The sequence below is a fragment of the Vitis riparia genome, chromosome 3 (assembly GCF_004353265.1).
Source record: "Vitis riparia cultivar Riparia Gloire de Montpellier isolate 1030 chromosome 3, EGFV_Vit.rip_1.0, whole genome shotgun sequence".
NCBI classification, from domain to species: Eukaryota; Viridiplantae; Streptophyta; class Magnoliopsida; order Vitales; family Vitaceae; genus Vitis; species Vitis riparia.
In genome coordinates, this window is record NC_048433.1 from 4229845 (window position 1) to 4241109 (window position 11265).

At 37.9% G+C, this 11265-nt stretch overlaps 1 protein-coding gene and 1 pseudogene across 1 annotated transcript; both read left to right on the plus strand.

Annotated features, from left to right (window-relative positions):
- The first annotated feature begins 225 nt into the window (after window positions 1-225).
- LOC117909975 (protein JINGUBANG-like) lies at window positions 226-2036 on the plus strand. The gene has a single exon (XM_034824023.1). The coding sequence runs from the start codon at window positions 238-240 to the stop codon at window positions 1468-1470; it is 1233 nt and encodes a 410-aa protein (XP_034679914.1). The 5' UTR covers window positions 226-237; the 3' UTR covers window positions 1471-2036.
- A 4295-nt stretch (window positions 2037-6331) lies between these two features.
- LOC117911620 lies at window positions 6332-10991 on the plus strand (annotated as a pseudogene).
- The last annotated feature ends 274 nt before the right edge of the window (window positions 10992-11265 follow it).

The following is an 11265-nucleotide window of genomic DNA, read 5'->3' on the forward strand; positions in this document are numbered from 1 at the left end:
ATTCTATCCACATATCCTCCTCCACTATTTATATATTCATCCCCTCGTTCTTCTCTCACATTTGATGATCACCTTCATGTCCCTGAATTAAATTTTATTTTTCACTTAGGATTCAGAATTTTCAGTGTCAAATGAGGAATGAGAGAGGAGGCGTGGTGTTGGCGGAGAGGAATGTGCTTCCTCGGCCAAAGCTGAGCGCCATCCTGCGATCAGATCCGAAAAAACGATGAAGAGGAGATGAGCCGGCGCAGCAACGTGTCGATGGACAGCAGCGTTCCTCCGTCGAGCGGCGAGAATTCTCCCTTGGTTATGTCTCCGTGGAACCATCCGTCTTCACCCTTCGCTAAGTCTCCATGGACGAAGTCTTCGTCTCCAATGGGCTTGCCGCAAAACGGGCTGATAGGGTCTATGGTTCGGGAGGAGGGTCATGTGTATTCCTTGGCTGCTACCGGGAATTTGCTGTACACGGGGTCCGATAGCAAGAACATACGTGTGTGGAAGAATTTGAAGGCGTATTCAGGGTTTAAATCCAACAGTGGGCTGGTTAAGGCCATTGTTATCTCCGGCGAGAAGATATTCACCGGCCATCAGGACGGGAAGATTCGAGTGTGGAGGGTCTCGCCGAAGAATCCCAAGCTTCACAAGCGAATTGGAAGCTTACCCACCTTCAAGGACTTCCTCAAGAGCTCCATAAACCCAAAAAACTACGTGAAGGTCCGGCGGAAACGGAGCGTTCTCCGGATAAAGCATTTCGACGCTGTTTCTTGCTTGAGCTTGGACCAAGACCAGGGCCTTCTCTACTCGGGCTCTTGGGACAAGACTCTCAAGGTATGGAGAATCTCCGATTCCAAATGCTTGGAGTCCATCCGAGCCCACGACGATGCTATTAACACGGTTGTCGCCGGCTTCGCAGGCCTTGTCTTCACCGGTTCGGCTGACGGGACGGTCAAAGTTTGGCACAGGCAGTTACACGGGAAAGGAACGAAGCACCTCTTTCTACAAACACTGCTGAACCAAGAAACTGCAATCACCTCCTTGGCCGTCAACACAGAAGGCGCCATCATATACTGTGGGTCCTCCGACGGCCTCGTCAACTTCTGGGAACGCGAAAAGCATCTTAAACATGGCGGGGTGTTGAGGGGCCACAAGCACGCAGTTCTGTGCCTGGCCACCGCCGGAAACCTCGTGTTCAGCGGCTCCGCGGATAAGAGCATATGCGTGTGGAGAAGGGAAGGTGGTATTCACACCTGTTTGTCTGTTCTCACCGGCCACACCGGCCCAGTAAAGTGCTTGGCGGTGGAGGAAGATCAGGAATCCACCCAGGGAGATCAGAGGTGGATTGTGTACAGTGGCAGCTTGGATAAGTCCGTGAAGATATGGAGAGTCTCGGAGCAGGCCCCGGATATACAGCAAATGAGGCTCATGGCACAGAACTATGTCCCTTCTCCCCTGTCCTCTCCTGCAAAATGAGCCACAACTCCAACGCCAAATTCAATCCAAGTAATTGGGATCTAGGCTTCATTAATTTTTCTAATCTCAAAAACCCAAAAAGCAGGGAATCAATGATATCATTCCATGGTCCTTGCAACAACACTTTATTCTCAGAATGATCGGGAAACTCAATTGCACCGGTGGTCCTAGCCACAATCCGATATCAGAGGCACTTTCCCACGAAAAAGTGGTCATTTTCTTACCAAATCTTCCTGTATAATACAAAAAAATCATGAAAATAATATAGAATCTACGTACAATACTTAACCTGCAAACCATGTGGTATAAATGGGGTTTTGCTTGTATTCTCTCGGTTTAATCCTTTTCATTTCAAAACAAAGTTGACGAGTTACAGGGGTTTTCCCCCTGAATTTTCTTGTACCGATTGTGACATCAAGAAAGGATTGACTTGCATGGTGATTAGGGTTGTATAGGCATTGTTTGGTGTGCTGTTTTTCTTTCCTTTTCCAGTGTTTCGGCTGTCTTGTATATAAATTTGTGAAATTTCATCAGAGGTGGAAGTGATTCATGCCTACTTCAAGCTACATCATCACAGCCTAAACTTTATCTTTTTCTCGGTTGCCGAACAACATTAAAAGACAAGCCCGCCCGAACTGTTTCAACAACTTTCCTCCAAAAACAGATGTATCATTATATGCTCTTGTAATAGTATATGAACTACCCTCATGCATGTTAATGCAGCAAACAAAAGGCTCATCCAAACATACATATATGTCTAATAATTGACATCATCTTTGGATTGATTCATGGGAAGTGAAAAGTTCTTTTTGAGACTTAATTAATATATATTGAATTAGAGTTAACATAGAATATTAAAAAAAAAACAAACTTGGGATTTGTCATAGAAGTGATTTTAAACTTACCTAGAAAGTTATTCTATGTTTAATAATTTTTTTTAATTATCATCCATGATTTATTTGGATTGAGTTTTGGGAAATCAAAAGCTATTTTTTAAATTCAATATATATATATATATATATACACCTTTTTGAGTAATTTTATTAAAAAAAACATACAGTTTAAAAATGAATTTAATTAAATATAGCTTCCTTTTGAAGCTCCACTTTAACTTCTAAAGAAAGCTATTTATTAACTTTTTAAGAAAACCAAAAAGAAAAAACTATTATAATTTTAGTCTCCAAATATATGATTTTGGTTTCGACTTCATTCTGAACTAATATGAAAAATAAAAAAATTATTTAAAACGTTAAGCTATAATATCAAAATATACTTTTTTAATACTTCTAAAAAAAACAACATTAATAGGATGGTACCACGTGAACAATTTAGGTTCTATTATATTTTATCCGAGTTTCATTTTTTTTTTTTTTATCATTTATGACTCTCCTTGGTTTATATCTTGATTTCACCTCATTGTATTTTAATTCCATATTAAAAAAAAAAGAAAAAAATTGGCTCAACAATCCATATTTTTTGGTACATTTTCAAAATCAAAGTTTTGGGGGTACAATTTGGTATCTTAGAATCATTTTCCTTATTCAAATTAAGGCCTAATCTTATCATTTGCAGGTAAGCATGAGGGCAAACAAAGGTTCAATGTTAATATATTTGCTCCGTCCAAATTCCATACAAGTGAAAGGCTAACCCTCCAACCCCACTAACGGGTATGCCCAGCAGTTTAGGTCACATGGCCCATCTAGATTGTAACATTCATATGTTATTGCAGAGCCTTGACCCAAGAAGAAAATAATCAAGGTCATGTTGGTCCGTCTCTAGTGGGCTCATTCCGCACCAACCCAATATAAGGACTCACCTTCTCTTCAATTGCATCCAATCTAATATGTCATGGACCACACATAAGACACTTTGGTTATTGGTATATTGACCCATGCTATGGAGGTCCATGACTTTTCTTGTTATTTTCTACAAAATTATAATCATACAATATTGATTCAAACAAGTAATTTAGACGACTATTTGAAGAGTGCGTAGGGGAATAGGTCATAATTCCATTAGTCAAATTTTCATCATCATGACAATGAAATGTCTATTACGCACCATACGCATAGAAGGGAATGTCATGTCTCCCATTGAATGCACATGAAATATATATGCAATGCTTTACGTGTCAAAGGATTATATTTATAATAATAAAATCAATGTAATTGAGTATTATTAAAATATGATTATTTTTTGGAAAAAAATGAACTTCTTATTTATGAAAAATAGCTTTCAAAAACGGTTTTTGAAAATAATTTTTTAATATTTCATAAAATAAAAATATATTTAATAACTTGAAATGTTTTAAACCTATTTTTAAATGCCTTTTATAAATAATTTTTATGTTTATAACTTTATGGTTAATCGATAATTATTTTTTAAATCAACTCTAAATAAAAATGGAAAACAGAAAATAATTTCTTGTTGTCAAATATATTTTTTAATTTTTAATTTAAAAAATAAAAAATCATTATCTATAAAATTATCAAATAGGTCTTCAACTATGTTTATTGGAGATATTAGAAATATTTAATTTTTATTTTTTGGATTTGAATGGGGTAAATATTTTCTAATTATTTATTTTGTGTGTGAAGAAATTGTTTTTTATTGAAAGATTCTTTTGGTGAATTTTAGACCATCACTTACAAAAAAATTGACGAATTTATAAAATTAAAAAAAAAGAAAAAGAAAAAGAAATGAATATGAAAACCATAACATCATCAAAAGAGGACTCCAAAATTTTTTATGTGCCCCTTCACCACGGCGCACGTGACTCACGCCTCAGAGGCACGTGATGCGGCTCCTGCGGAGAAAGAAAGATTCAAAGGAATTGATTCCAAAAGTTGGCTTTGAAATTTAAACAAAAGGAAACGTCAAAGTCAAAGTCAAGAAAATGATCCATCTCACGCGTTAACACGTGTGACTCTTCTACAGCTTAGTGGAGGAAAAGCGCTACAGTTCTTCTGTTTTGTATGCACATTTATGACAAGTTTGCCCTTCTGTTTTATCAAAATACGCCAAGAACCCCATTGTACTAATTGTTTTTTCTAAATATCTTGGAAATTTCCTCCCACTTTCCCACCAACGAATTGGTCCAATCCCAGCGTTTTTCTCACTGCACGTTCATGTGGAAAGAATGCCTTGGGACTACTGGGAAAATGTCCACTGAGTCTTTTCCTTGCTATCTGTCGTTTTACTGGCAAGGGCAAGGAAAGATCATTTCAGTTTCCTACTTAAACTTGAAGACTTTCTTGTCATTTTTTCCATTTCTACTTTTCATACATGAAGTACTCTCCCGGTTCACTACTCTTCGAAATTTGTCAGAAATTAGGGTTAAGGTTTTTGTTTCCAGTAAGTAAGGCGGATAGAGAAGGAGCTTCATCGGTTAAAGAGGTCGTTTTTCTTCTTTGGTTTGAATGAAACAGGGAGTTTTGCTTAATTTGATGGTTCGGCTTGATGGTTGCTGAGATTGGTGGTTATGAAAAATGGGTTTGTGTGATTAAGGTTTATCTCATGGTTTTTGAAATCAGTATTGGTGGAGCGTTTGTTGAATTCTGGAAGAAGCACAAACATGGCTGGTTTCTGAGAAAACTTCTGCCTACTCTGCCTTCAAACCATGATGACGATGATAATCATCATAATATTGAGTATTCATTTGCTATGGAGTATCATGGGCCTCCGGTCACTTATGATTTGCCTCTCGCAGTTCCTGTGACATCGACCAAGTCCCTACTGCTGCTGCAGTTGTCTCAGCCTCTTTGGTTGATAACTCGTCGGTGCCGGTTATCCAACCAATTGTAATGGGTAAGCCTTTAAGCAAGAAGTTGGTGGACAAGTTAAATCAGGCTCTGAAATGACTGCTTTGGGGGAACCTGTCGGCTTGAGTACAAGAGCTAGTTCAGGTGCAGTAGTTCCTTAAATGGTGATGAGAGTGCGCCCAAGTTATGGATGCAATTAGAAGCTCCGGCAGATTTGGATTTTCCAAAATCCATAAAGATTCTTATGAGTTATTGGGAAGTTCAGACATGTTGCAGTTATCCAATGATTGCAAGGACGGTGGAGGCTTTGAAGATTATTTAAGCCATGTCAGTAGCGATTCCAGTGAATCGGGTGTGAGTTCAGAGGTTCTGTCCTCTGAGGATTCCAATACAGAAAAACCTCGCCATGTCAAAGAACCGTCAAGTGTCACTTCCGTGATCCTGAATCAAATGACATTTTTCAAGAGGAATCGATCACGCTGAAGCCAGAAATATCCATAGAAGGCGAGCTCCTGAAAGGAATGTGAAGAAAGGATTGTGCTATAGATGCTTGAAAGGAAATCGGTTCACAGAAAAGGAGGTATGCATTGTTTGCAGCGCAAAATACTGTGTTAGTTGTGTCTGAGAGCAATGGGTCAATGCCAGAAGGAAGAAAATGTGTTACTTGTATTGGTCTCCCAATTGAAGAGTCAAGGCGTAGGACCCTGGGGAAATGCTCTCAAATGCTCAAGCGATTGCTAAGTGACTTGGAAATTGAACTGATAATGCGTTATGAGCTACTCTGTGAAGTGAATCAGCTGCCACATGAACTTGTTTGTGTGAATGGCGAGCCTCTTTCTCAAGAAGAGATGGTTTTTTTGAAGAGCTGTCCAAAGCCGCCGAAAAAGCTAAAACCCGGAAGATATTGGTATGATAAAGTATCTGGTCTTTGGGGGAAGGTGAATCTGAATTCTGCCCTCTTTTAATTTTATATTTTTTAATTTATACCTCATTATATTGTATGTTTATGGATAAATTCTCTGGCTCAATCAAACAGGAAGGACACAGGCCTTGTCAGATTATTAGCCCCCAGTTGAATGTTGGGGTCAAAATCAACGAAAATGCTAGCAATGGAATACAAAAATATTGGTAAATTCTCGGAGATTACTGAAGTGGAGCACTGGATGATGCATGTTAGTGTGCTGAACATACTCAATCTGTTAATTTATAAGTTTTAAATTTGCATGATCAATTCCATTACATAAAAATGCTTGCAGGTGGCAGGAATCCGATGTGTAGGAAATATTAGCCTCTGGTGAGTGCAGATGGAACCTATCAGGAAGAGGGACAGAAGAACATGATAGATCCAATAGGGAATAAGGTGTGTTTACTTGTGTATGTGGATAGCTTGCTTGTTTTCCTATTCGAGCTCAATTATCAGACACTCAATTCTCTTGGAATTATTTTCTTTACAGTCTGGAGTGAGGCTGCTCTGTGCTGTCTTCTCTTTACCAATTCTTCCTGATTCTGCAAATCCTTCTGGGGTGAAGTGAATGATCCTGTCAATGAGGTTGGTCTGAACCGCCTTGAGCAGAAAGCATCTCATAAACTTCTCCTCATTGGTCCTAATAGATCTGGGACAAGCACTATATTTAAACAGGTAAAAACATACTCGGAGAAACTTTATATTTCAGTTGTACTATATTCTTTTCCGGGTTATTTGACCATGATTAATCACATATTGCTCAGTTCCTTTCTATTCATACTTAAACAATGTTATAAATATTTTACTACAGTTTAACAATCATAACGGTTTGAGGTCTTACAAAAAGTTAACAACGAAAAGGGGTTGGATTACATCAAACAACCACAAAACCTCACAGTTGATTTATCTTATTTATTTCCAGCAACTGAAAGAAAGTGTTGTTGTATGAGGCACAGAGCCTTTCAACATTGTGCACTGTGAAACTCATATTCATGTTCCTAAATATTCCATCATTAATAACTTGACCTTCAATGCAGTTGAAATCTATTATTTCTTTTTCCTTTTGTGTATGTTGTGTTGGTTTTTAGTGAAAAATTAGAAAAATTGGTGTATTTTACATGAAATGTGCTTTTTTTCAGGCCAAGCTTCTATATAATGTTCCTTCTCGGAAGATGAGCGTCAAAATATTAAGTTCATGATCCAGACCAACTTGTATTGCTATCTTGGTATATTGCTTGAGGGACGTGAACAATTTGAAGAAGAAATTTTGACTGAAATGCAGAAAAGACAGTCTGTTGATGAGCCTGGTCCTTCAGGTAGGGGCAGAGTTAATTTTCATCTTCTGTTTCCATCTCACTTACATATCATGTTGTTTCCAGATTATTTGTCAGAACTGAGCTTTATCGTAAAGTATTCATGATTGACGTACAAAATAAGATGTCCAAGTTCTGGATCATTTGCTGCTTTGAAATGGATATTGCACTTATGATATAAACCTCTAAAATAAGACTGTTGCATGTGTAGTTCAATTATCATCAGCCTTTAAGACTGGAAAGCTATGTTCACTTAGCATGATTTTCGAATGCTTATTGTCCTTATGTGTATATCATCTCAGGAGTCCCATCCAAATCCCTTGTTATCATTCCCTGTCACTTAGAACCTTATACTTGTACAGTTTCCTCACAATGCTAACTTTAGTCCATTCTTATGGTTAGCTCAAAAGGAAAAAACACACACCTTGTTTTTCATCAATACGCACAAATGCCTCTCATGATCTATACCTTCTCATTTTCTGATAGTCATGTTTCTGCATGTCCTTTTTAATCTGCTTTTAACCATGAGCTTTGGAGATTGGATTTCCAAGGATCAATCAAACAATCTAGTCTTAAGCATCATCTGCTGCGACAGCCATGCAAAAAATTGAATCTGGTTTTTTCTCTTATTTCTATCACCTTTTGGAAGTGTATTTATTTGATCTCTTGGATGGCTGCAACATTTTTGGGACAGACATTTATAAATGTGAGTTCCCTCTAATTGGTGATTGAAGGGGATGATATGGACTTGCAGATCCATTAAGATGGAAAGCAATACAAATAAACTGTTCGAATGTTCATGCATCAAGAGCTAGAACATTGGTTTAGATTTCCTGTTACAACCGATTAGGGAACTATTTTGTAAAAATATTTTAGTGGTTCTTATGGCTTACAAATTCTTTAATCCCATGTTATGTAACATATATGGTATCTTTCTAGGTGATTTTTGTACTGTTGTTTGAAGTTCAAGTTACTGTACTCTGATTATTAAAAACTTCCAGTGAGAACATATCAAGTTAATTTGTTCTAAGAGTTTGAAAGTATTTGTTTTGCAACAGGGAACACTGGCTTGACTCATGATAAAACAATCTATTCCATTGGCCCAAGCTGAAAGCATTCTCTGATTGGCTTCTCCAAGTTATGGTGTCAGGTAATTAGAAGTCATTTTCCTGCTGCTACTCGTGAATATGCACCATTAGTTGAGGAGCTGTGGAAAGATGCAGCAATTCAAGCCACATACAACCGAAGAAGTGAACTAAAAATGCTACCAGAGTTGCTAGTTATTTCTTAGATCAGGTAAGACCTCACTTTATGGTCTTTCTTGCTGGTTCTGGCCTTTTAATCCTGGATTAGTCATGGCCCTTTTTGGCATTAAGTGTGGTTATGTAATTTGTATGATGGTTATTACTAGTTGCTTTTGTCATTGATTCCAAACACGGGATGATGAATTCGCATGTGTACGGCTCATATGAATTCAATTTTTTGTTTTTTCATAAGAAAAATGTTTGTGACTTTGCTGAGGCTGCATATGAATTTGATGTGACTCCATTGTATGGCAAGTGCAAATACTTATTATTTGAATAATAAAAATTATATTCCTGATGCAGTCTGTTGAGGTTTCAAAGGTAGATTATGAGCCCTCAGATGTGGATATCTTGTATGCCGAGGGTATTACTTCATCAAATGGGCTTGCTTGTACAGAATTTTCATTAGAGGATGTCGACCTGGACCTCATAATCAGCCCGGTACATTGCCAAGGTTGGTTTCCTAGTCAATGCAGATTTTTGTAATCTGTATGAATCATAAAAAACTTGCACTTTGACATTGACCCTCAGCATGGCTAAAATCTCTTGGTCACCGTCACTGAACAACTCTCAACTTAAAATTCAGAAATGGAAGGCGGAAATCAAGTTCATTGGTGGCAGTTTGATTGAAATTCCTTGCATATTAGTTCAACTTTATGGACCATGTTCGAATCTGTCAGCTACCTTCAAGGGTATAAGGACAGTTAGTATTCATGCAGAAAATCAGCATCAGAATTGTAACTGCATTTGATCAGCTAGTTTAGGAAATCTGTACAGCTCATTCTTTCCTTTATTTTCACATATGTTGTTATACGTTAGCACAAGTTTAGGAGTAATTTTAGTTTTTCAAATCTGTATTTATACCTCTTCTTCTAATAAGAATTGTGTGAATCATTTTGTCTAAACCTTCTATATGGTATCAGAGCACACCTCAAAACTCCAACGAGTATTTCCTGTCTTTCTCGCTTCTGCTATGGCCACTTCTTCCTCTGATAGTTTTCCAATAGCCATCAATGCCACCCAGCAAATTACTGCACGTCTCACACCAACCAACTTCCCTTCATGGCATGCTCAATTTGAGTCTCTCCTCCTCGGCTATAACCTCTTTGGCTATGTCGATGGCACTCATACCTGCCCACCCCTACCGACGTCAACTGATGCAGCTGCCACTACAGCTCATCACCTTTGGTTCCGTAAGGACAAACTTATTCTAAGTGCAATTCTGACTTCAGTGTCCCCAGCTCTGATACCATATAGAGGTTTAGACAAAATGATTCACACAATTCTTATTAGAAGAAGAGGTATAAATACAGATTGAGAAACTAAAATTACTCCTAAACTTGTACTAACGTATAACAACATATGTGAAAATAAAGGAAAGAATGAGCTGTACAGATTTCCTAAACTAGCTGAAAATGCAGTTACGAATTCTGATGTTGATTTTCTGCATGAATACTAGCTGTCCTTATAAAGGGAACATCACTTTTAATATACATTGATGCTTCAATGGCTCTTTCTTACATTCAATAATTATATGATTTCACATATGAATAAATGAGAAATCTCTCCTCTTACAGCCTTTTTTTTTTCCCTTTATCAGTCGCAGGTTCGAACTCATCAGAGTGCACCCAAAAAACCTTGGGGACAACTGCAAGTGGTTGGAGATGTTTGAAGATGTTGGGATTGTCTTATTTTGTGTTTCCTTAGCAGACTACGATGAATTGTCTGATGGCCTTAATGGGTTCTCTAGGAACAAGATGCTGGAGAGCAAGAAACTCTTTGAAAGAGTAGTCATCATCCTAACTTCGAGCACAAAGGACTTCCTCCTGATACTCAACAAGTTCGACCTCTTAGAGGAAAAAATCGATCAGTCTCCTCTCACTAAATGTGAGTGGTTCCATGACTTTACTCCGGTCGTCAGTCACAACTACAACAGCCGAGTAGTATAAGTAACACTCATTCATTGCTCAAATTGCCTTCCACTACATCGCCCTAAAGTTAAGACACTGTTCTATTCCCTACTGGACGCAAGTTGTATGTTTCATCAGTCACAGGATTGGAGCCTGATACTGTTGGTGAAGCTCTCACATATGCAGGGACGATTCTGAAGTGGGAAGAGGAGAAGAAACCCACTACGTTCTCTGTGACTCTTCCTACAGCCTTGACAAGCACCTCATGATTTTCTGCCTTGAAAATGGCTGCTAAGTGAAGGCTACTCTGTTCACACTGTTCTTCATTCTTGGTATATAATAGGCCCACCCATAGCATATTCTTTATAGCTACAACAATAAGAGATTGGTTTCTATTTTATTGTAAAGATGAAACTTATAGTCTCCCAAGAGCTGAAAGGATGGTGCCTGTGCCATAGAGGATTTGGAATGTAGAAGACTTTTCCTTTCCTTTATTTTTCATTTCTGAGGCAATCATGTAAGAGAAATTAAATTCAGTTCTCT

Bases quoted from the DNA above. Each gene is read 5' to 3' on its own strand.
- LOC117909975 (XM_034824023.1), top strand. From the start codon at position 238: ATGAGCCGGCGCAGCAACGTGTCGATGGACAGCAGCGTTCCTCCGTCG.